General features: G+C 36.4%; 1 protein-coding gene and 1 pseudogene across 1 annotated transcript in view; both read left to right on the top strand.

Moving 5' to 3' along the window:
- Positions 1-18204, top strand: part of Pkn2 (protein kinase N2) — a 108419-nt gene extending 90215 nt beyond the window's left edge. The window contains exons 16-22 of the mRNA XM_013514513.1: positions 3554-3730; positions 8085-8147; positions 9221-9297; positions 10599-10741; positions 15210-15317; positions 15520-15600; positions 15692-18204. Coding sequence (XP_013369967.1) covers positions 3554-3730; positions 8085-8147; positions 9221-9297; positions 10599-10741; positions 15210-15317; positions 15520-15600; positions 15692-15895 — 853 coding nt within the window. The 3' untranslated portion in view covers positions 15896-18204. The remainder of the gene's footprint in view (positions 1-3553; positions 3731-8084; positions 8148-9220; positions 9298-10598; positions 10742-15209; positions 15318-15519; positions 15601-15691) is intronic.
- A 2078-nt stretch (positions 18205-20282) lies between these two features.
- On the top strand, positions 20283-24765 carry LOC102016821 (annotated as a pseudogene).
- The last annotated feature ends 1787 nt before the right edge of the window (positions 24766-26552 follow it).

The raw sequence follows: 26552 nt of genomic DNA, 5'->3' as shown, positions 1-26552 counted from the left end.
GTACCAGGAATTGAACTCACGATCTTGCACTTGCCAGGCAGGTGCTTTGCCACTGAGCTAAATCCCCAGCCCCAACAACCATTGTTAATAACCTGTCATTTTGTTTTAAAATTCTGTATCATTTTTGTTTTTGTGTTGTTTTTTTTTTATCTCTATTGTTGTTACTTTGTTTTCAACATAAGAAAAAGGTTAATGAAGATGTTAAAGTGTTTAATTAGGATACAAATTGTTACTCATTTATGGTTCAGTAAGGCTTTATCTCATTTAATTGTACAGACTAATAGAATGTCATTTCTAGATATTCTGCAGTTACCTGAATAGTTAATATATTCTGCTTTTTACCCTTTTTTCCTCTATTTTTCTTTAAAATCATATTTTTTGACAATAGTACATTAGCTTTCTGAAAATATGAATTGTTGTGGATTCATATTTTCATATAATTATTAAAATGCAAAGACTTTGGCAATAAAGATTGTAATTGGGTCAGAGAATGTAGTTTAAAATGACTCTCAAGGGCTGGGGATGTATCTCAGTGGCATGAGCGCCAGCCTGGCAAGCGTGAGGTCCTGAATTTGATTCCTGATACAAAAAGAAAAATTATAGAAAAGAAATAAAATGACTCTCACATAGGGGGATTATTATATACAAATAACATGTTTATTTTTGTTTTTTGTTTTTGTTTTTGTTTTTCTTCTGGTACCAGGAATCGAACTCACAACCTTGCACTTGCCAGGCAAGTGCTTTGCCACTGAGCTAAATCCCCAGCCCCACAGATAACATGTTTATCATGGAGACTTTCATTTGCTATTTAGTAGTATTTTTCTTTCAACACCAGGAAGTGTCTAATGAAAAACAGTTGTGTAAAATGAAAGGAGCCCCAAACTGTGAGTGAGGCAAATAACTCTTCTAGTCCTTCAGTGAACATCTTTGCGCCTCATTTAATCCATGTATTAAGTGTACATTTTGATAGCACTTGCATTACTGAGTGAAATTGCTACTTTTAACATTTTTCCCACATATAAGTAGTTCTTAGAATTAAGACAAGTCTTTAAAGATTGAGGGTTTTTATTTATGTTTGAAATGTTTTCCTTTGTAGATTTACCTACTTACTTTTTGCTTCTGTTTTTTATTCTTATATTCTTCGGATACATGAAAATAAATACTTTCTTGATATCTAGAATTAGAGAAGATTTTTGTTAGCTATTTATAAAACACTCTGAGCACCATGTTACATGCTTAAAAGTATGTTCTTACGTTCCATAAACAGATTATTTAAGCAAATCTTTGATCCTATCTTCAGTCTGTTTATACTTGGCAATAACAGAAGGATCAGAAGATTTTCTTTCCTGGAATAATACAGTATTTGCTTTATTCTGCAATTCTAATGATAAATTTGTTTGCCCCAAAAAATTGGTTAGAAGCTAATCCCTAATCTGAAATCTAAAATCCTCTTAAATTTTTGAGCGTGGGCATAATGCCACAAATTCTAACAGCTCAAAACAAAATTGTTCCATACACAAAACTACTTAAAATATTGTTATAAAATTATCTTCAGGTTATGTATATGAAATATATATGAAACCTATTTGTGTTTAGAGTTGGATCCCCATCCCCAAGATATGTCATTATATATACATAATATTCCAAAATTTAAAACAATTATGGTCACAAGTATTTTACACAAGGGATATTCAACTTTCACTGCTGCTAATCCTGGTTATTTGTGTAGCTTTCTGCTACATTGTTACCACTTGGTGCCCAGTTTTTATAGGGAAGCACTTTCTAATTAACTCTAGAGGTAATATTAAATAAAGTGTACAGAATGATGCTATAGCTAAGACGTAGGCCAATACGCCGACTGAAAATGAAGCCAGCCTTAATGAACAACCCTTATTGAACTTCAGTTTTAGACATTTGCTTTTTTCAGTAACATGAAAATAAAATAATTTCAAGTAAAACTGGTACAAAATTGAAAAATGGAAAGTTTTTAAGAGTAAGAAAACTCACTCTTAGAAAACTTTGAGGAAGGCAGGAAAAAGGAGTAATTTTCATGCAATTTTCTGCTTATTTATAATTAGTTTGATTTATTTTCTTATTCATATTTGTGAGTAATATATATTCTAAATATATGCTGGTCTGTTTTTTAAATTGAATTTTTTCTTGTTTTCTCTTAGATATGGTAAAACCTTAAAGCTAATACAAAATAGACATATTTTCTGGTTTTAGTTTTAAGAGTGGAACAAAAAATTGACATTAATATTTGTTTTTCAAAAGTTTTATCTAATGCTTTATATAGTCTTTTTGAGACACGGTCTCAGTGTGTAGTTCAAGCTCATCTTGAACGCACTGTGGATCCCAAGCCGGCCTTGAACTCATGGTCTTCCTCCTATCTCAGCCTCCTGAGTGCTGGGATTACAGGCATGCGCCACCACACCCGGCTAGTGCTTTTATTTCTCTTTCTATTTGCTGTCATTGCATCGTTTGTAGAATATTCTGACTCAACCTCATTTTAAATGAGCATAAAATATGTGAAAACCAACGTAATTTATGTAGAGAGATCATACGCAGTCTGCCCGCTGTTGGTTGAGCACTGTCCGAGTCCCCTCTCTTGCCACTCACATTACTATAGTCCTCACTCAGATTTCTTTCTCACCAGTTCGTCTTCAACATTCAGAATAGTGTTAGAAGCACAAGAAACACACATATAGCAAAAAGGTGTGTCTACTGATCTTTAGTTTGAGCAAGTACTAAAAATAAGATCAATTCAAGTTTTACTGGAAATACATTTAACCTAGTTTTCTTCTACTTTGCAATTTAAGTTAAATTAATGTAATATTTTTAAAGAGGTGTTTTGGTTTTGCTATTAGGGCTAAGTTAGCAATTCACATTAGTAAGTTTTACTACTGTTCTTTTTAATAAATTGTCTTAGTTCTTATACGAGAAATTTGTGATTACATAGATTTTTCTATGATATTATAAAAAAATTACATTGTTTAAGGAAGTTGAAGCATGTTATAGAATTCTCTGCATAGGCTCCTTATTTTCCACTTTTCTACATGAGATTTTATGCCTTTCAATTTCATATTTTATATTAAAAAGTTGAGTATATACTTAGGAATTATGAATACATTACTTGAAATTACCTTGGTCACAAATTTTAAATTTTTTTAAATATTTTAGGTTTCAAACTCCGAGTGAGGACTATAGTAATGTGAGTGGCAGAGAAATTCTTTACTAATTTCTCTGGTGAAGAAATGTCTTTAAAAATATACAGGCGAAGGTTAACTATGACCAGTATCCGTGTGTGCCATTCTGATGCTGTCAAGGTGAACACTGCAGTCTGTAGGTCATAGGAGTTATTTTGTACTTTTCATTAATATATTTCAATTACATGAATAGTAGAACAGTCTCATAGCACATACAGCAAAAAGTATTCCATGATTTTTAAAGTTACAATAGTTAAAGAATTTGTTTTAGTAATTTTTAAAGAAAGTTATTTCCAACTAAAATTTTTTAAAGATCCTATTTATTTTTAAATGTTTTTCTCTTACAGCCTGATGTGCGAAAAAAGAATTTTTGAAACTGTGAACAGTGTAAGGCATCCCTTCTTGGTGAACCTTTTTGCATGTTTCCAAACCAAAGAGCATGTTTGCTTTGTAATGGAATATGCTGCCGGTGGGGACCTAATGATGCACATTCATACTGATGTCTTTTCTGAACCAAGAGCTGTGTGAGTATGCTTTAGCCATTTGTCTGAGTGTTTCCCTGACTGATTTCTTTTTGGGAGGAGAAAGAGCTCACTGTGAATTTTAGATTTTTTTTTTTCCTAATGGAAAATAGGTCATAGTAAGAAGTACTAGAATTTCTTGTTTTTTTTGCTAGGTACTTTTTGTATTTATTTATTATGTTGTCCACTTTGAAAATTTCATGGATTATCCCAAATCATATTTAATGTAGATAACCAGCCTAGGTTCATTTTAGCATTTTTTGTTTCTATCAGATGTTCTCCCTAGGAAATGACATCCAGGACTATGATATTAACAACAAATTGCATGCTGGGCATGGTGGCACACACCTGTAATCCCAACACTTGGGAGGCTGAGGCAGAAATATATATAATGAACTACTTATATACATCAAGTACCCACATACTTGAACTTCATAAAATCTCTGAACAAATATAAAGGAAATTGATACAGGCTGAGTGCCCCTTGTTTGAAATGCTTGAAACCAGTAGTGTTTTAGATTGGGGGATTTTTTATATTTTGAAATATTTGCATAGTTGAGTCTGCCTAATCCAAAAATCTGAAATGCTTCAAAATCCCAAACTTTTCCGTATTGTATTAGTGCTCAGAATGTCAGGTTTTGGAACATGTCAGATTTCAGATTTTCATTTAGGGATGCTCAAGCTGTGTACACATTGCCTCCAATACTTACAGGCTTTACACTGTAAACCTTTATTATAGTTTATTTCTGTAGTATATTAGAATTTTGCTTGTTAAAGTATATAAAAATCAGTAATACTAAATAGTGGAGAGTATATGTGCATTTACAGTTTGTGTATTTATTTTCCATGTTACCCTGATTTTAATAGCTACCACTCTAAATGCTGATATTTATCAAATTTAGATTTATAGTCCTGATCTTTTCCCTAAGCCTCTAACTGTAGTAGTATTTAGATCAGGGCCAACTTTTCCATCTACAGGACTAAAAAGCATCTCACTTAACATCACAAACTGATCTCTTGATTTTTCCCATCCCCCTTTCTACCTTACTACCACTCTCCACACCTACTACTGTCCTAGTTTCCCTCATTTTTTTTTAAATAGCAGTAGTACCTACCTGTTGCTGAAGACAGACTGCAGGGAGTTTCATTTTGTTTTGTTTACATCAACCAGGGTTTGAACCCATAGAGCACTGAGCTACATCCCCATCCTTTTTTATTTTTGTTTTGGTACAAGGTCTTAACTAAGTATAGGCTGTCCTTGAGCTTGACCCTTCTGCTTCAGCTTCCTAGGTAGCTGAGATTACAGACATACACTTGCCATCGCTACTGACCAGGGAGTCATTCTTGATTGTCTTTTCCCCTCCATTTACAACAACCACATCATGAACACGATTAGTCAGCTCTATCTCCAGAGTATACACAGATCACAAAAACATAAATTCAGCAGTACCTTTATCTTCTGATGAAGTAGCAACTGACATTTGTGTTACACTTTCCCACTGTTACTGGATTTTCATCATAACTATTAGAGGTCTATAGAACAGACAGTACTGGTATTGTAGCAGCCTTGAAGTTCAAATGAAGAAATAGGGATTAGTTCTGATGGGTTGTGAAGCATTCAAAACAGAGGGAAGTCAGAAAGTAATAAAAGCTACTATTAATTATTCCCTGAATAGTTAGAAAACTAAAGGAAGATAGTTGCTCTAACTACCTTGTAAATTTATTTTTGTTTTATATATTTGGTTTTGTTTTCTAAGGAAATAAAATATAGTTCTGCCTTAAGGACCTATTATTTTTGTTGAGAACATAAATTGTACATAAATGAAGCCAGCCCACTGAAGTGTAAACATAAAATGCTACATCACCATATTCCAAATCTAATCCCTCTAAACACTAAGGTCCCAGCTTAAATGTCCTTTCATTAAAGGACTTCTCGTGAGTACTCCATATATCACTAACCTCAAACAGATCACTCTCCTATTTTCTGTGTTATTTCATACTGTTGTATATCTACCTAAAGTCACCTTAGTTATTATTAATGTTTTTATCATCTGATCCCCTCACTGAAAGGGCAGGTACTATATCTGCCTCTTCACTAGTGAAACACTGGAAGAGGACGTGCCACATCTAAAGCAATCTGGAGTGGTATTGACTGAAACTATGGATCAAGTAGTTCAATTCCTAGCTTTGCTGTTTTCTGACTGAGGTATTTATATTAAGGCTTAATTTGAAGATTAAGCTGTGAATGAAAATACCTGACACATAGTAAGCATTTGGTGGAATATATATGTTAGATAACATACCCAATGATTTCTTGACTATAATCAACATGATTTATGTTACAATATTTTCTGCCACCAAAAATGGTTTACAAATAACTGTCTTGAGCAATTACATAATGTTTATTTTAACAAACTTCATATAATCCCTTTAACCTGGTAAGTTGCCAGTCATAGTATCTTGTGGCTGTAATCCCACCTCTCAGGAGGCTGAAGTAGGATTATTGTATGTTCCACTACAGCCTGGGCTTACGTAGTGAGTTCCAGGTCAGCCTGAACTACATTGCAAGAGCTCTATCAAAAATACAAAAATAATGCTACTAAAAATAAAATAGATGTTATGTCAGATCTGAGATAGAAATAACACATTTCTAAATAGTTGGGTTTTTTCTTTTAAATTATGCTTTGATTTTTATAAAATAAAAGGAGAATTTACATGTGGGTATTAACATAGTCTAAAAGTTGGAAAGAACGCTCACCAGACTCACAGGGGTATTTATCTACAAGGATGACAGTGGAGTTCGGGAGAGATGGATGGATAGATGAGTGAAATGTTCTACTTTAGGAGAAGTGAGCATTATGTGTATTTTATAGAGAAAATATTCTTCATTAAAAACTAGTTTTGCTAAGTGTTTATAGATGTGCATTTTATAATGCATTCATTTATTCTTCACCTGTTATATTTTAGGCATTATGTATTAGTGTATTTATGTATTTTAGGCGATATGTATTAAAAATTGAAAAAGACAAACAAGTCCCCATGCCTGGAGAGTTAATAATCTAAGCTGAATGTTGGGTACACACCTGTAATCCCAGCGTACTGGGAGACTAAACTAATAAAATCACAATTTTGAGCTCAGCCTGAGGGCAGCTAAGTGACTCAGCAAGACTTTCTCTCAAAACAAAGTGTAAAAATGGGCTAGAGATGTTTCTCAGTGAAAAGGCCCTAGATTCAATCCCCAGTACACCACCCCGCAAAAAGTTAACATTCTAGCTAGGCCCAAATTTTCCTGAGCTCCAAATCTATATATCAAACTTCCAGATGTTGTCACCTCCCCTGCAGGGAATTCAAAGTCAAAATACCTAAGCCAAATTTATTTTCCCCAAAAAACTTGGACAACCTTTGTATTTCTTTACCTATTCATTTCACTAAGGTGGAACCCTTGGGAGTCATCTTTAGTTCTTCCTGCAGCTTCGTCCTGTACAGCTAATAAGACTCCATGTCCTGTCATGACAATTTTTCAAGCTTCTCTTGAATCCATCTATTAATCTCTTCGTTACCACTAAAGTGGACGTTCTTATTATTCATCTGTGCTAGCATAAAAGCCTTGTGTCTTTTTCTCTCTGGATCTTTACATACATGTGCTCCAGTCTCCACACTGCTGTCAGGAAAAGTTTCCTAATGTAAATGTGGTCATTGTCCACTGATTAAAATGGTTCGTTTCTCTATCACAAAGAGAAGCTGAGCATGGTGGCACATGACTATTACCTCAGCACTCGAGACGAAGAGGCAGGAGGATCACCATGCGGCCAACCTGGGCTACGTAGTGAGTTCAGAGCCAACCCAAATTACAAAGCAAGACCCTGTCTCAAACAACAACAAAAAGAAGAAATGTCAGTATCCATAGTGTGACTTTCCAGATCCTTCAGTCAGGCTGTCTTTTCATCCTAATGTCCTACTTCTTCTCCATATATACCCACTCTTTATTTTAAGGACAGTAAACACATTATCAGTTGTCACACCTCTACCTGGGAGTACCCTATCCTGTATTTTCCCCTGTAAAACTTGTCACTCTGTCTTTTCTATGCTTGTGGCACATTATAATCCTTCAGAGCTAGATCAGATGTCCTCTCTGGGTCACAGTGGCTCTACCAGGCAAAATCAATGGCTTCTGTTGTAGACTATATTGTTTCATGTTTTAATTTTACCCTTTATGTGTACTATAGTGTGTTGTACATAGTAAGGACTAAATAAATACCTTTAAAATTAATTAACCACAGAGTTTTGTTTTGAAGCATAAAAATATTAAGCTAGGATTCACGAAGTTTGTTAACTTTTGGTTTAATTCTTCGAACAGATTTTATGCTGCATGTGTAGTTCTTGGGTTGCAATATTTACATGAACACAAAATTGTTTATAGGTAAGTAAAATTTTCATTCCTCCTAGTCACTTAACTTGTTAGAATCAGAATTAAAGATAATTTAGAAGGGTATCTTATGTTTAGCCAGCTTAATTTTCTCCTTCATGTGATAAGTCAGACTCTAATTTGAAAGATGTATGGTCAACACAAAAGCTGTATGATGAACTTCTTAGTTCCAGATCCTCTGCCATTTCCTAATTAAAATAGTGAAATTATGAATTGGCCTGTCATGACACAGTTCACCAAGTGTTCATCCTAGGGAACATTTTGCATTCTGCTAAGCCACTGTAGAAAACCTCTGTAGGTCAATACTGATAAGTAGCTTGTCCCAGAGGCTTCCTTTATTAAAAAGTTTAAGAGAACAAGGGCAGAGCTCAGTGGCATAGCTGAGTAGTAGTAGTAGAATGTGGTTGATCTCTAGTATCATGAAGAAAAAAATGACCTTGCTGTCATCCAAATTAAACAGTGTATGAGTGACAGCCAGTTTTTGTACTGGCACATGCTCCATATCAGATTGCAAACCACTAGTTCATATCCCACATTGAATAGCACTGCTATTCGAAGATCATTATATTAAATAATACTGCTCAAAGCCAAGCAAATGACGGGAAATCTTCAGAATCAGAACACTGATTTATTTCAAACTTCCAGCAGTATTTCAAGATATGGATTTCCTCATGCTTCTACTTAAAGGATAAAATGTTTTTGACTGGTTTAATTTGTAATCAATTAACTTTTTTACTGTTTTGCATCATTCTCTTACAAAACTTACTATGATGGTATAAAGGTAGATCAAAATATGTTCATCTAAAAAGAGAAAATACTCCTTTTAAAATACATTCTGCCTTTTCTATTAACAGAAGGAAAAGTACTTAGAGACCCTTGTATAGAGCAACAAACATCATAATAGAAAGAAAATTAAATGTTTGTGATACAGCATTTAAATCTCAAATTGTATCTTGTGAAACCTGCTGGTAGAAAAGAGAAAGTAGGGCTCCCATTGAAATGATTTATTTACTGTGTTATCTACTGTTTGTTTTCGTTTTCGTTTTTCATTTTCTCATCCTGAGCAGAGATTTGAAATTGGATAACTTATTACTAGACACAGAAGGCTTTGTGAAAATTGCTGATTTTGGTCTTTGCAAAGAAGGTAATTGGGTTTTTATGTTTCTTTTCTAACATATGCCCTTGTAATTTGGTAGTTTGTAAGTTTATCTGTGGAAAAATAATTTTAAACGTATTCTTCATTAAGACATTTTGGATTGTTCATATAACCTGTTTATCACATTAAGAATTTTTTTCTGTGGATACATATGTTAGGATTCCAAAACCTCCATATAAGACTAAAATTCTCTTTTTATTATAATTCTGTCATTATCCTAAGGAAATACTAAACACCAATTATTGAATCTTTTGGGGCTGTGCAGAGTGAATTATATACGTCTGATAACTTCGCCTACCTTCTGAGAACTATTAATATTCTAAATAGGAAAAAATACATAGATTATATGATTGCCTCAAGAATGTTTTCTGTATATTTAAAAGTAAATGAGGGAAATTTCATTCAGAATTCACTTAAAAAGCATAAAGAAGCCAGGGATGGTGGTATCCACCTGTTACCCCAGCATTCAGGAGGAGGCTGAAACAGAAGGATCTTAAGTTTTAGGCCAGCCTAGGCTCCACAGGAACACTCTTGTCTAACAAAGAGGGACTCGGGGAGAGGGAGAGAGGTAAGAAAAGAAAAGGAGGAAGAGGAAGGGGAAAGGAAAGGAAGAAAAAAGAAACATAGAAATCATGGTTTTAGGTACAAGATAATCCTAAGGCTGAATCTTGGCTTTGCCACTTACTTACTGTGTGTCTTTACAAATTTCTTTCTTCTCTTTAAAACTGTATCCTCAACTTGAGTGGATAGAAGTGCTGTTAGAATGTGAGGCATGCATGTTACACGTAGATACTCTCACCTTTACGTCTAATATACTATAATGAACAGTAGCCGTCTCTCTGTCTACACTGGTAGCTTCTTGTTTCAGCTTTGTCTATTTCAGCTTTGTTTTCATAGCACATAGAACGGTGCCTTTTGTTACATCTTAAGTGGTCAGTGAGTATTGTAGTTGGACAAATACACGAACTTTGAAAATATATTTCCATCCTGTATCTCCAGTCTCCTAATGGATGAACCCAGCAACAGTTTTTCTGTACTGGGACGTCTCTGTGTTGGACTCTTGATTTAAATACTTCAGTTTCTCAGAATCTGTCCTTAGCCTCTTGTTTTCACAGCTTGTTTTTTGTCTGTGAAACTTCCGTGTCCTGTTGCAGTTTCTTCCGTAATACTCCGTACCATATTTTTTATTTGGGACAAAAAGGTCTGTGATGTATCTGAGTTTGATCACCATGCACCGAACTTTCATTTGCCTTCTAATTTTTATGCTGTGTCTTTTTCTTTGCCAACAGGAATGGGATATGGAGATAGAACAAGCACCTTTTGTGGCACTCCTGAATTTCTTGCTCCAGAAGTATTAACAGAAACATCCTATACGAGGGCTGTAGATTGGTGGGGCCTTGGAGTACTTATATATGAAATGCTCGTTGGTGAGGTAAGCGGGGGGAAATGGATAAGAGAGGAAAGGAAAGATTATTAAAAAAACAAGCAAGTCATTTATATCACTATTATATCTCCTTCATAAGTAGAATTTGAAAATTTAAAAATATTTTAGTATGTTAATAATTAGTAGTGGGTGTGGTGGTATACACCTATAATCGCAGCACTCGGGAAGCCAAGGCAGGAGGGTTGCCGTGAGTTTTAGGGTAGCCTGGGCTACATAGTTCAAGGCCAACCTGAATTATGTAATGAGATCCTTCCTCAAAAAACAAACAAATTGGCTATGTTTCTATAATTCCCCCAGTAGTTTATGTTAGATTTTTATGTGATCTACAGAATGCATTATCAGTACCTTAAAAATAGGTATGGTGTTCTGGCTATATTTTATGGTTTTAAGCCATAGTCATAAAGCTGATCGTTTCATGGGGAAGAAAATAACTGGAAGCTAATGAAAAGTAGATATTCTCTACTTCTAAAGGCAGGTCACCTATTCAGTGATCAAAAATAAGTGTTAACTTCGAAAACTGTACAACAGAGTTGAAAATTCAACATTTCCCTTTGTTTATTTGTTATTGAGTTTTTTGGTTTTGTTTTGGATTTTTTAGACATGGTCTTGCTACATAGTTCAGACTGGCCTCAAACTCACCTTCTACTCAAGGCTGGCCTCAAACTTGCCCTCTGTTTTTTGTAGTTTAACTTAAAATTAGAGAATAACTGAGTTGTATATAAAAATGTTTACTATTTAATATATGAAATAAAGATAATAAGAGCATGACGTATTGTGTTATAAATTGTTAGGAATGGGACGTAGAGGCAGAATTTGGAAAGAGTAACTTTTCCAAGTGGTAGAAACTGCTTTTAAGGGATTTGATCTGGAAAGGCAAGAAAAATGGTTCTGTGGAATGAATTTTCTCTCCTGTAGTTTTCCCATTGCCAACAGCCTTCCTTGTACATTCATGGTATGAATAAGTTTGCAGCTGAGAGACTAAATAAACAAATTCTTAGATTTCTCAAGTTTTTGTTTGTACCTGTCCCTTACTGGAACTTAGCGCCCTTTCGTTTGGCCGAAGACAGCCCCTCTGGTCTCTGGACAGAGGAGTAGAAGGAATTGCGAGTTACCGCAGTGGCGTTAATCATGTGCTAGCCGCTGTTGTGTGCGCTGTATAAAATACTAGCATGTCTAATTTGTCAGCAACCTTTAATAAGTTCCATCCTAGTCTTCTGCCCCTTTTCAGGTGCATAACTGGAGACTAATAGTTGCTTAAAGTAACATAGCTCTTCTGTGGTGGAGGTGAAATTGTTAACTGTGTCATTCTGGTTTTACTACCTAACTCTACACCATTACGCTTTGCTGCTTCAGGATAGGTGTGGAATTCATCTACTCTTGTTTTCATCTTAAGACCAGTGGTCCAGATCTGATTATTCACCTCTGTTTAGAAAAGCTGTTATGTGGTATCTGGATAGAAAGATTCCTTTTAGCCCCAATACAGCAGTCTTTATAAAAGGGCAGCGACTTGTAATAATTGTTCCTATAGGTCGTGGCATGCGTGGACTATATCCCCTTTCCCATCTTTCTGCCCACCTACCTATCTATCTTACAGTACCAGAGATTGGACCTAGGACATTCCCACTGAGCTGCATACCCAGCCCCCACCTTTTTTCCCATTTATTTAGAGACAGGGTCCTGCTACATTGCTAGGTTGCCCAAGCTGGGCTCACACTTGTAATCCTCCTTCCTGAGCCTCCCAGCATGCTGAGATTACAGGGATGCACCATCATTCGCAGCTCCCCCTACCTTTTAAAAAAAAGTAACATTTTTGTTGCTTTGTTTTTTAAAGTTTTCAAGTAAATATGAAATTTAGTTGTTACCAAAAATTATGTACTTAGAATTACTCTTCACATGGGACATGACATCCAAAAATGTGAACTTATTGCACAGTGCTATAGAATTAATAGCCTGCTGATTCTGTTTTCTCTAATTCTAAAGCTGCTGTAGTGTCTGGCAGAGAAAAAGGGAGAAAACGTCTCTTTCCTATTTTTTCAGAGTTTGTAGTTGACTGAGCTCGTAATTGTCTAGAATAATGGGTCTGGCTATTCCTTCCCAGTTGCTTTTCACAATTTCATTTCTCTTAAGTGCCCTCCACAAGAGGGTAGTTAGGAAGACTTTAAACTTACTACTCATCAGCCTACTTTATAATGTTAGAAGCTTAGTGATAACTTTTTAAAAAATTGTGATGAAAGTGTGACCCAGCCAAAGTTTGTCTATTTTGTGTTATTGCAAATAATTGGAAATTCACTGGATATATCGTGCATCTTCAAATTTGTGTTTGTATACTTCTGCTAGTTCGGGGGACTGGAAAGACTCCAGGAATAACTGCCAGGCCCACTTTTTCCTATGCCAAATGAGAATGAGAGTGAATGGGCCAAAGAGGTTTAAAGTAATGTTGGACGCTCGCATTGGGTGCTGTGAAAGCTGACACCTGAACAGACTACTGGTTCTTCTTCTGTGTGCTTCAGACTCACCTAGTGACTTCTGTTGTTAGCCCTGTTGGACACAAGGTTCTTGAACATTGCGACAAACACATAGATGCTTCTTTGCTATTGAGAGACTTGTGGAGTGACAGCTTTCAAGTACAAAATTGTTCAGGCAGAGGACAAAATACCTCTTCCTGTATTTCCATTTGAAATTCTGATTGAGAAGCCTTGTGAAATAGAATTTTCCCTTGACTTACTTTTTCAATTCCTGAAAGAAATGAGATTGTCCCACTTAGTAAATATTTGAGTTATGTATTTTGAATGACTGAATGAATAATCTAAGGTTTTGGTAACTGAAAGGTTTGAAATCGTCTTAGTTGTGACCAGTAAGATTGACAGCTCAGCCTTAGGGAATTGGGTTCTGAATTCATTCTTCATGGTTTTTTAGATTAAAGATTCCTCCCTTTCCATTGTCTGCTTGACTTTTGTTCTTAAATACTTTGCAGGAAGCAAGCAGCCAAATTCAGCTTAATAAGGCTTAGTAAGGTTATAATTCCCCATACAGAAAATAGTTAGAAATATTGACTTGTTTTGTTGATATTTAATATTAAATGATATTTAGAAAAAACTGATACTTAAACACTTACTGATTTTGAAAATTACTTTTTTTTTTTTTTTTTCCTTTTTTTTTCGGTTTTTCTCCGGTACCGGGAACCGAACTCACGACCTTGCGCTTGCCAGGCAGGCGCTTTTGCCGCTGAGCTAAACCCCCAGCCCCGAAAATTACTTTTTTAAAAAATAGAATCTGACTTACTAGTTCAGGTTGCCCTTGAACTCACTCTGTAGGCCAGAGTGGCCTCCAGCTCGCAGCACTCCACCTGTCTCAGCCTCCTTTCTGAGTGCTGGGATTACAACCTTGTGCCACCACACCAGGCTTCGTTTTTGTTTTTTCTGTTCTTTTTTCTTTTTTTTTTTTTTTTTTGAAAATTACTGAGTAAACTGTAACCCATCTGAAATGCAGAGGTAGTAAATCATACTTGATAGCTAAGGAGTCAGCATCACTGTGAAGTGTTTATACCGTAGTACATCACATTGTCATATTGAACACAAAGGCAGCTACTTTCTTCAAGGTCATTATGATAATGATTTTTATATTGTGCTTACTGAAGTATCCTCTCTATTGTTTTGGAACATTAAATTTGCCTGGCAGTGTATGCTTGTTTGTGTCCTTTCAGTTTAACTTCGTTGGCAGCTGCTTCTTAGTGCAGTCATTTTACCTACTAATCTTTAGTTGTACACGCGCGCGTGTGTGTGTGTGTGTGTGTGTGTGTGTTTTCCTTTTTCTTGGTTTTTTGAGACAGCATCTCAGTATGTAGTTCAGGATGGATTTGGCCTCATTAGGTAACCCCAGCTGACCTCAAACTCACAGCAATCCTCCTACCTCAGCCTCCCAAGTGCTGGGATTACAGGTGTGCAACACCACTCCTGGCTCTCTAATTGCATTTTTGCCATGATTAATTTGCTGTTGACTTTGAAATTCAAAGCACATCCATATCTGATGTTTCTTCACAGACTTTGCTTCTGTCTGTCATAGCCACATTTACATTACGCATTTTCTTCTGTCTCTACAAGGTTGAACTTTCTGAAAATTGTGTCTGTGGAATACTCCCTGCTGTTCAGTAGGCGATCTTGAATGTTGATGTCCAGATGGATGAATAAATGAATGAAATAAAATGGGATGGAGTACAATAGAATTAAATTAAATGAAAAATGATACAATTTTCATGAGTTTATGTAGGATCTATAAAACAGAGATTGCAGGATATAACTTACCCTGTAGGTAATAGATACATTAATTATTGTGACTTCTCATAGTTCCTGTGTGTGTGTGGAGGTTTGGTTGTCATTTCTTTTGTTTTTCACTGCCCAAATCTTGGTTGTACTTTGAATAGATGACGAGATTTTACTATGTTGAAACTTTCTCCTAGTCTCCTTTTCCTGGCGATGATGAAGAGGAGGTTTTTGACAGTATTGTAAATGATGAAGTAAGGTACCCCAGGTTCTTATCAACAGAAGCCATTTCCATAATGAGAAGGGTAAGAACTTTTTCTAAAACGCTGCTTACATTTTTTTCTATTGAAGGAAATGTACCTGTAGAACTTCAGAAGTTGTTTTTTAGTTCATAAACTGTCGCATAACTTATATAAATTTTACAGACAAATGTAAATCTTTGAAAGTTACGAGAATGTGTAGCAGTGAAGTCTGTGGTCTTAACTTTCTTACTTTATATTACATCAGCTGTTGAGAAGAAATCCTGAGCGGCGCCTTGGAGCTGGTGAGAAGGACGCAGAGGACGTAAAGAAGCATCCATTTTTCCGGGTGAGTGTGATAAAGATGAGAAATTTTGTTCTGTTTTGTTTTTGAACAAAAGTAGGAAACTAACCAGGTCATTTCATATTTTGTGATTCAGCTGATTGATTGGAATGCTTTGATGGACAAAAAATTAAAGCCGCCATTTGTCCCTACCATTAGAGGACGGGAGGATGTTAGTAATTTTGATGATGAATTTACCTCAGAAGCACCTATTCTGACTCCACCTCGAGAACCAAGGATACTTTCAGAAGAGGAGCAAGAAATGTTTAGAGACTTTGATTACATCGCCGATTGGTGTTAATGTACTAGATACTGTGAAACCAAGCAGACTGTCTCACAAGAAGACCTCTCAAAACAGCAACTCTTCATTTGCTCTCTGTGCCACCAGTAGCTTCTGAGTTTTTTTTTTTAAAAAAACACATGAAGATTTGTTTAAAAGTACTATTGTAATACCTTCTTGAAAAGTGGCTCCTTAATGCTTTTCAACATAAATTTGAGCACTGGAAACAGTTTCGTGGAGCTTAGGCTGAATGAACATTGGCCTTGAAAATCCGTCACAGAGGAATACAGAATACCTTTGGATCCATAGTCTATTTTTTAAAAAATAACAAGAAAAAGAACCACTCTTTTGTAGTCCCTGTCTTTGCCATAATGCCTGCCTTCAGTGGAAGGAAAATTAATCACTTAACTATGTTTTCAAAAGCAAAACACTAGAGCTTGGAATGCTATTTCTGTTCACATAAACTATGATTTTGTTTGACTAAGGCAACTGCTCTTATTTTTTTAAAGAAATTACCATAATATCACAAACGTAGTGGCATTTTATATACCTTTGGTGGCTTGACTTTTTTAAAAAAAAGATGAATTGATGTCTTTTATAAATTTTCTATATTTATCTGAAGAAAACTTTATTGCCTTATCTTTACCAACTATGTCACAGAGCCTCATAGCTTTCCAACAGAGCTACTTGCCAAACAGTTTCTTGTTTAGTAATGCTGAAATACGAATGTCAGCATTTACGTAAAATGCTAAGACTGAGGACATCGAATCAGCCTGAACCAAGATACTGTGTTACCTGATGCATTCCCAAAGTCTAGAAACCCAGTATGTTCGGTTTTATCTTCCAAAGTCAGTGAGCTGATTGTCCCTTTATCGATATGTATTCTACAGTTATCAACCTAGTCCATTTGTTCTTGTGTCTGCTGTAGAAGCAAACTGTATCTTTGTTAAATCATAGGGATTATCATTGTATACATGCTATGACATGTATATGTGAAAGTTGTAATGTATTCTGTAATGTAGGCTTCTTATTTAATTCCACCACTTCATCACTTTCGTACAGTGGCCAAGCAGACACCTCAAACTCCAGCATTTACATTAAGTGCATTTGTATATTTTAGGCCACTGGATCCAGATTTTATATTGGCAGTTACTGAGGGCAAAAGCAATATATTGTAACAGAATGTATAAATATTTTTGATAAAACAGTCTATATTTTATAAAAAAAAATATTATAACACTAAAGCTGTACCTCAAAAGTCTCAAATAATTTGATCAAATACTTTTTACAATTCTTCAGGAGGATCCGTTTGTGGCTTTTAACACTCTTACAGTATATGTTTTACAAATCATGACTTTCCATTTGCTTGGACTTTTTGTTTTATTTTGCCTTTTTTTTTGCCCTCCTGGTCCATGTCTTAATTGTTTTCTCTTAATAACATCTTTGATCCTGTGCTTAGCGTGTTAGGGTCATTATACCTCAGGAATAACCAGCTGTTAACTAACCATGCTGAATTAACCATTTAATCACAGTGAGCTCATCTCTTTAAAATTATTCATTTAGATCTTATGAAAATAGAGTGATTTGTGGAGAGTTGAGCTTAAAGCATTTATAAATATTTCGGCCTTGTTAGGATGTGTTAACCTGTATTTGTTGTACTCTGAGAACAATTAAAACTGTCCAGAGGTAATTCATATTACCTTTAAAATTATTACTCAAGATCCTTTGGGAGAAAATCTTGTAAAAAAGAGGAACAATGTGTTATTTAAGGTTATTTTTAAATGCCAGTTAAACTTCCTTGAGAAAAGATAATAGAAGACATAAACATAATTTTATAGTTTTAATTTAAACATCATTAACAGCATTAAAATAAAACACTAAATGCTTTTGAGGTACAGTCTGCTCACCTATCTGGTTCTCAACTATGCCTAGAAAGCAATGTCTGAAATGGGCTTTTAGCATTTTAAAAACTGACAGCATTTTATAATTACACAGTGTACAGAAATTTTTAACTGAAGTCAATCACTAAAAAAATTAGAGGGCAGGGTATATTCACACAATTAAGCTGAAGAAAGCACTAATTTTTTTCTGTAGTTTAAAGTATATATATATATATTTTAGATTAAAAATTTTAAGAGTGTAAATATATTTTGCTATTACTGTATGTGTATGTGACTGCTCAAGCACTTTGTAAGGAAATTAGAATATTTAGAATGGTACACTATACATTCAAATGAAATGTGCCTGTTTGTCATTCTAGGAAGTGTTTTTTGCAGTCATAAATTACCACAAATGCACAAATTAAAGTTTAAATAGACTGAAATTTGTAACTTTCGTTTTAAGTATTATTTCCTTTTAGAAACAACCTAGTGATTAAAATCCGCATTAGCTTTGCTATGTTTAAGATCTCAAAGATTAATTTCATGAGACTTCTTGCAAGTACTGTTCATCTGGGAAAGGCTAAAACCATGAAAATTCACAGCAGATTGTCCACCAGGAAAAATGGGGAAATTTTATATCCTGTGTCTGTGATGTGAGTAGTGTTGTTCATTGAGCGGATACTTGGTGAAATGCGCACTCTGCTAGGACGCTGAGGACAGCAAGGTGCGGGGAAAAGCAGTAAAGGCCTCATAGCCGAAGAAGTAATATTAATAATTAATTAATAGTAATATTAATAGTAATATTAATGTGCAGTAATATTAATATTAAAGGTCTCATAGCTGAAGTACTATTAATAATGAATAGTAGTATTATGTGCAGTAATATTAATATTAAAGTACAAGGACTGAGGCCGGGCGTGGTGGCGCATGCCTGTAATCCCAGCACTCGGGAGGCTGAGGCAGGAGGATCGTTGCGAGTTCGAGGCCATCCTGGGCCACAAAGTGAGCTCAAGGCCAGCCTGAACTGCAGAGCGAGACCCTGTCTCAAAAAGACAAAAAGAAAAAAAAAAGTACAAGGACTGGTATTTTATGTACTTTTCTCCTGTTGGGGTTATTTTAATTTAGGACCTAACTTTTCATAACTCGAAAATGAATAAAACATTATTAGCCATTTGATAGTCATTACCAAAAAATTACAAATGGAATATTTTAGAAATACTGTATAAAATAATCCATGCTCTCCCTGTAACACAAATTGAAGATAGGGAAATTACCATTATACATTGACCAGGAAAAAGGTGCCTGACAGATTCAGAAAGAATTTTCGTAGGTACTGTTAATCTTTCAAGAGCAAATGAAGGAATGAATAGGAGAAACTCAAGGAGTAAATCCCAATTCACAAATCATAACCTTACTTTTAAGTTTAGAATTAGCATTTCTCTTTCAGCCATCTTTTAAAATACAACATTTCTCTGAGATCCTAACTTCACACATTAAACTTTTAAAATCATTAAAAAATGAATAAGTATGCAAATTGTATATATATATATGAAATTAGAGTTACATATTTCAATAACTTCTAAATCTGAGGGCCAGAACTCTGAATGGTATGCTTCCCAGTATCATGATAAAGTAGAATTTCTATGATGTTCAGAGAGGCATTGCTATTCTCATTCTAGGTTATGTAGAAAGTAAAAGTATTTGTAAGAATGCAGCCAGCCAAAACACAGACTAAGATCTAAAAGCAGTTACATCATCCTTTAGCAGAGGAATCACCGGAAGCATTCTCATTCAGCACTTATTAAAATTGGGATTAGGGGAGGTGGGCATGTTGGTGCCTGCTAGATACTTGAGACAAGAGGATCGTGAGTTTGAGGCCAGCCTGGACTGCATAGTGAGACCTGGTCTAAAAAACAAATTACAAAATTTAAGTAAAATTGGGGGTAGAGCTAGGATACCTATCATTACTCCTCTTTTCCAGCACTGTGTTCTGTCATTTCCAGTGGCACAGAAAACAGGCACTGGCCACTGCCCTTATTTGCAGTGAGACTTCTTTACTTAGAAAACTGAAGACTGCAATTGCTAGTAGTAGTAGATAGAAGATAACACAGAAGTTGATATGTGGCTATGTATCATCATCAAACATAAAGAATTCGTATTGTGTCAGGTGTGGCACACACCTGTAATCCCAGCACCTGGGAGGCTGAGGCAGGAGGGTCATTGCAAGTTTGAAACCAGCCTGGGCTACAGAGTGAGCTCAAGGCCAGCCGGAACTGCATAGCGAGACCCTGTCTCAAAAAGACAAAAAAAAAAGCACCTTGTAAAAATCCATTTTAGCAGAAAAAGTTACATAGGAATAAATCTATTAAATGATACTCCAGACATGTAAGAAAAAGTTTTACTGGGAGATGTAAGGGAAATCAAGTGTAGAAGTATCCATTTGTGAGCTGGGGATTTAGCTCAGTAACACAGCACCTACCTGGCAAGTGCAAGGTCATGAGTTTGATTCCCAGTACCGGGGGAAAAAAAAAAAAAAATATATATATATATATATATATATATATATATATATATATATATATACATTTGTAATGTTTTCACCAAATTGCTGTGTAGAACCAATGAGCATCCAAATAAATTTTTGTGAAACTACAAGCTCACTCTAAATCTGTATAGAAAAACAAAGGATCAAGAACAGTCAATGAATAATAATTTCCTGAAGAAAGTTTAAGCCAGACATTGCTCAGCACTTGAAAGGCTGAGACAGGATTACCTCAAGTTCAAGGCCTACCTGAACCACAGGTGGAGGCCCTGCCTAAAAAAATAAAATAAAAAATTCCTGTTACACTATACTAAAAATTTCAAATGGACTAAATGTGAGGTGTCAGAACGAATCTTTTGTAAAAGGAGTAAAGTCTTCAAAAGCAAGAAAGATTAATACATTCTGCTCTAATAAGGAACTTTTGTTTATTAGAAAACACCATGAAAGCACGAACTAAGAATACAGTTTCCACGACATATATGATCACAAAGAAAAATAGAGCCCTCGCAGGTGCATGCACCTTGAGAAGTCCCTGCTGCGGTTGCGTTTGGGGATGTTGCTATGGGAGGAGCCCAGGCCTCACCATGGTAACTGCAGCACTTGGCGGTGACTGCATCCCACCTGCAGAGAATCAGGGGCTTGATCCTCTGAGGGCGCTGGACCTGAGTCCCAGAAGTAGCCCCACAGCCTCTCAGTCACCACTGCCGCCACCGTAGAAGGAACATGCACCTGATACCTCCAAAGGAAAGTTAAAGGAGGTGAGACTGATGTACGTACATCTGAAAAAGGCCTACCTGTCTGTCCAGTACACAGTGGAAGCCACTATTGGAGAAACCTGCACTCATCTTGGGAAAAGGAAAGGAATGCCAAAAGTGGTGGATCTGAAGGTTCTCAGTGCCACCGCAGGCAGAACTTCCTGGCATGAAGGGGGTTGAGGAGTGTAAACTTACTCATCCTTCAAAACGAAGTGAAGAACAACTATTCTGTCTGTAGATCCGCTGTGATTCACCGTCAAGAGAAGAAAAATCAAGCAAACCTGATGACCCACCTTCTGAAAGAACAGAGATTGATGAAGTTGGCAGCATAAACAACATGGACAAATACACCAAGTTATTCTGTGAAGATATTCCTGACAAAGCTAGGGTTCTGCTTTGATCCTGCAGCATGCTCAAAATCCGGGAAACTTGGAAGAGCTACAATTAAATGAAAGTGCCCTCCATGCCCTAGCAAGACAACTAGAAGCAAAGCATTGTATTAGCTACAAGCATAATTTACATCTCTGCTTTTCCAACTTTTCTCAGTTTCATGAATAATCACTCACTATAAAATTGGAGCTTTGTGTATGACTATCATTGATCATGGGTTAAAAAGACACGATCTTTGGCAAGAACTAGAAGAGAAGGCTGTTGATGAAGACAAAAACCAAACCTTGAGGAAGGATTATGAGAAACCATTCAGAAAATACCAGGGGCTTGTGGTAAAACAACAGCTATTTGGAGTAGCTCTTTACTTGCTTTTGAATCTAGCTGAGGATACTTCCACAGAATTGAAGATGATTAAAATGTAGTTCACATTTGGGTGAAGACTCTTGACCGGGTCTGTTTTGAGCTGTTTATTCTAGATGTAGCATTCTTAAACTCAGCATTTTAATGGAGAATAAGAATGATATGGTGGAAGCCTGGCGTGGTGGCACACACCTGTAATGCCAGCACATGAGAGGCTAAGGCAGAAGGATCCGTTCGAATTCAAATCCAGCCTAGTCTACAAAGTGAGTTCGCCTGAACTGCATATCAAAACCCTCTCTCAAAAAGACAAAAACAAAACATAAAAATGATATGGTGGAAATGAAAAGTGTTGAAAATCTGGGGTAAAGCTGACATGGAGGTTTCCCAGATACAATTCGGCTTTTACTAAACCTGGCCTTTGATGCAGGGCTGAGGAATAAAATGGTTCATCTGTGCTTTACCACGTAAGCCTGGGTGATAGCTTCAGAGCACCGTCTGCCTGCGTGGACTGTGTACCACGGTTAACGGAAGTGCTCTTTGTTCACATGAAGCAGTTGATTTGAGACTCATTTCTGTGTATTAATCATGCTGTTAACAAGAAGATCTGAGGGGCTGGGGATTTAGCTCAGTGGCACAGCACTTGCCTGGCAAGCGGGAGGTCATGAGTTTGATTTCCATTTCTGGAAAAAAACAAACAAAAAAAAAAACGATCCGTTAACAGTCATGATCTGCGAAGGATATGGGCTGAAGGTGCTTCTGAAAGGGACTCTGAAGATTACAGATCTGTTGCTAATGAAAATGATTAGAAATATTTCCCATGATGATGGACTAACTAAAAATGAGCTTATTGATTATGTTGGCGAGCTTGCAGCCCAGATCTCTAATGATGAAGAGGAGTTTGTGACCACATGTTTGGGAATGCTCGCAAATCTCCATTTGACTCAGACTGGAAACTAGTTCTTGAGGAGTACAAGTTGGGTCCATACCTCAAGGATAAACTAAAGCTAGGTGCTGCAGAGATGACCTTGTTTTACAAGTGTGTATAATGATTGGAACTGTATCTATGGATGACTCTTGTGCTGCACTGCTAGCTAAATCTGGAATAATCCCTTCCCTTACTGAATTACTAAATGCTCAATGAGATGATGAATTTGTCAGATAATTTATGTCTTCTACCAGATTGTTTTCCACCAAGACAAGAGAGATGTCATAATCAAAGAAACACAGGCTCCAGCACATCTCAGAGATCTGGTGGATGATAAAAGTAATGAAACCCGAAAGGTACATTAGACATTACAGTGGAAGACAAGGAAGAATGGGCTAAGAAAATTTAGAGGGAGTAGCCGGATGTGGTGGTGCACACCTGTAATCCCAGTACTTGGGGGGGCTGAGGCAGGAGAATCACTGTGAGTTCAAGGCCAGCCTGAACCACATAGTGAGGCTCTATCTCAAACAACAAAATAGGGAAAAGTTTTGCTGGCATAACTTTCAGTGGCTGGAGATGGTAGAGAATTGTCAGCTGAATGAGAGTGAGCAGGGCTTGTATGGGGATGGTTAAATTGACTCATACATCCATGAAGGAGATAGTCTCGAAAAATCCGCCATTTACTACAGATGAGATGGACTACTTGCCCCTGAAGGAGCCACAAGTCCAGATTTCTTCAGTGACTGTCACCTTCACAGTGGAGATACAGTTGGATAGCGTTCATGTCCTGGCAGCCTTGGAATGGATGGTTTGGCCAACCGTTCATATTCTCAGACACTGCTGCAGCTCGTGGATTCTGCCTTGATGAACCTTAGTAGTCCTGTGGGTGTAGGTCTCGATGGAATTGTCCCTTTCTGTGGGAATTCCCAGAAGGAATCTGCGTGTGCCGGGTTAGCCTTCTCCTTGGACTAATAACACATGTTGATATTAAAAAGAAAAATAGCAAAGATCAAAAGATAGAAACAAGCATGTCACAAAAACAGTAGACTTGCCAATCACTGCAGTAATTGGAGAAGTACAAATCAGGACCATGCTGACATACAAACTTTGAACCATCAAATTGACAAAAGTTGACATGAAATTCTGACCAAATTACATGGTGGAAATGGAATGTAGGAAGTGAGTTCCCTTAAAAACCCAAGGGGCATGTGTAAATTTTGTCATGAAGGCACAGAAGCATAGGTGTGTCAAACATTTTATTATTTAGAATATTTCTATAATTTCTATAATTTCTAAAACTAGTAATAAATTACTAGTTTTAATTTTATGGGTTTCATTATATTAATGAGTGCTTAACAGAAAAAAATACCACAAAAATGAAGTGTTCCAGTTTGATACTGAGTTTATTAAAAAGCATCAAAATTTTCAACATCAACTTGTCTTTGGTGTACAAAGTCTAAAAACAGAAATTCCTAGGAGAACTACAGTGAAGCTACCAACAGCACTCTACCAAAAAAAAATCTTTACTTCAGTTATCAAACCTAAAGCAGTCTGCACACATGACTACAGCACATTCCATACACATGTCACTTACACTGCCAACACGTGCGTTTTGCTGTCCTGGCCTTTTTGTAGGACATACCTGACATCTCGCTGGGCTTGCTCTTTTGTCAGGAGGTTCTCATTATCCAATGTGTAGTAATCAGGAACACAAAATATCAATAAAATAAAGTATTAAATTCTTTATATGTACTGTGCTTTAAAAATAAACATCAACATTTTTACATCAGCTGTGTATTTGCTTACAAAACCGAAGAGCCAACATCAGAAAAACCTGTGTGAGCTACAATTTAAACACAAAAGTCTACCACAGAAATAGTTTTTGCTTCAACTATCACACCCAAGGCAGTCTACACACATGGCAACTGCGTGTTCCATGCACACATCTCACTTACCCTGATAGCATGCTCACTTAGCTTTCCTTTCCGTGGCAGGCCTTTTTTTTTTTTTGGTACCGAGAATTGAACTCAGGACCTTGTGCTTACCAGGCAGGTGCTGTGCCACTGAGCTATGTCCCCAGCTGTGGCAGGCCATTCTTGTCACCTCTCTTCCTGTTTTCTCGGGAGCTTCCTACCATGTTGTACAATATACATTTAGCAGGGAAATAAGATATCACTAAAATAAAATACCAAATATGTAAAGAGTGTAAAACACACATCAGCATTTTCACATCAGCTGTGCACTTGCTTACAAAACCTAAGAGATAACATTAGAAATGTTATGTGATCTACAATGTGATCTACAATGAAAATACCAAGAGAACTCTACAACAAAAATAATCTTTGCTTCATCACACCTTCTCCGGGAATGGTGGTGCATGCCAGTAATCCCAGCGCTTGGGAGGCTGAAGCAGGAAGTTTGCTGTGAGTTCAAGGCCAGCTCGGACTACATAATGAGACCCTGTCTTAAAAAGACAATAAAAAAAAAAAAAAAAAACAATTGTCACACCCAAGTCAGTCTTCACACATGAAAATTTCATGTTCCATCCACAGGTATCGCTTACACTGACAGCATGTGTGTTTTGTTTTCCTTTCCTTTCTTCTAGGGCACAGTTGACATTTTTTTTTGATTTTCCTGTTGTCATAGTAGGTTTTGGGATGTTGCATCTGCCTGTTCACCTGTCAGTCTACAATTTTTTTTACATAGTTCCCTAGGCAGAAACGTTTTTCCTCTGTTATAAATGATCTCTCAAGTCCCAATCCTCTAAAAAAATTCCTCTGTGGTACTTTGAACTTGTTACTTTCTTTGTAAACTATGAAACTATGCCACACATGTTTAGGATCAAGTAAAACACAACCATTGGCCAGCTCTTTGTGTTTTGAGTGACATCATAGTTGCTGCATAACTCATCAACATGTACTCTGCCTCTGATTTTATTGCAGAAAGTTTCCATCTCAGACTTCTGTTTTGTTGAGGTTTCCCTAAGAATATTTCCATCCTGATGCAATGTTGACAGCAGCAGCACCAGTTTGTTTTTCTTTGCCATATACGAGGCTAATGTCAATCTTTCTGAAATCCAAAGATTGTATTATACAGTCCTCTGGTTTGAAATTGCAACATTTCATTTGGAATTTCTGCTTTGTTCCTGCATTCAGTTCCTGAGTTGGTCAACTTGTGCTGTGTTAGCAAATGTAATGTCAGTTGGAAACAGCAAACCATTGTTGAATATCACATTCTGTTTAGTTTGGGATAGGGTCCAATATCACAACATCATTCGGTGTATTACTATGTGAATAAGGACCTGATGGCTGAGTTCCAGGATAAATGTCTAAATTGAAAGCATGATAAGTCTTAGCATCTACAAGTGCATACATTTTTATGCCTTTTTTTTTTTTTTTTTTTTTTTTTTTTTTTTTTGTCTTTTTGAGATAGGGTCGCCCTATACAGTTTAGGCTGGCCTTGGGCTCACTTTGTAGCCCAGGCTGGTCTCAGACTCGCAAGGATCCTCCTGCTCTCAGCCTTCTGAGTGCTGGGATCACAGGCATGTGCCACCATGCCTGGCTTTATGCCATATTTTGACTCATCACCTTTCCATAAGTCTTTTACAGTCCTGCAATTACAATGAGAAATTCCTGCAGCAGACTTATGAATGCTTTCAGTTCAGTTAGTGAGGTGTCATTATAAATACATTTTTTAAAATACAGCTGTGGTGGATACAGAACATTTTTCTTGTATTTCACAGCACCTTGTACAATTTTGTGTGTTAACAATATCCAACATCAAATGGCAGTGCTGGCATCCTGTCCAATATTTTTTTTTTTTTTTT

Source organism: Chinchilla lanigera, unplaced genomic scaffold (genome assembly GCF_000276665.1).
Source record: "Chinchilla lanigera isolate Chin_1 unplaced genomic scaffold, ChiLan1.0 scaffold00022, whole genome shotgun sequence".
In the NCBI taxonomy this organism is placed as follows: Eukaryota; Metazoa; Chordata; class Mammalia; order Rodentia; family Chinchillidae; genus Chinchilla; species Chinchilla lanigera.
This window is presented reverse-complemented; position numbering and strand designations above follow the sequence as displayed.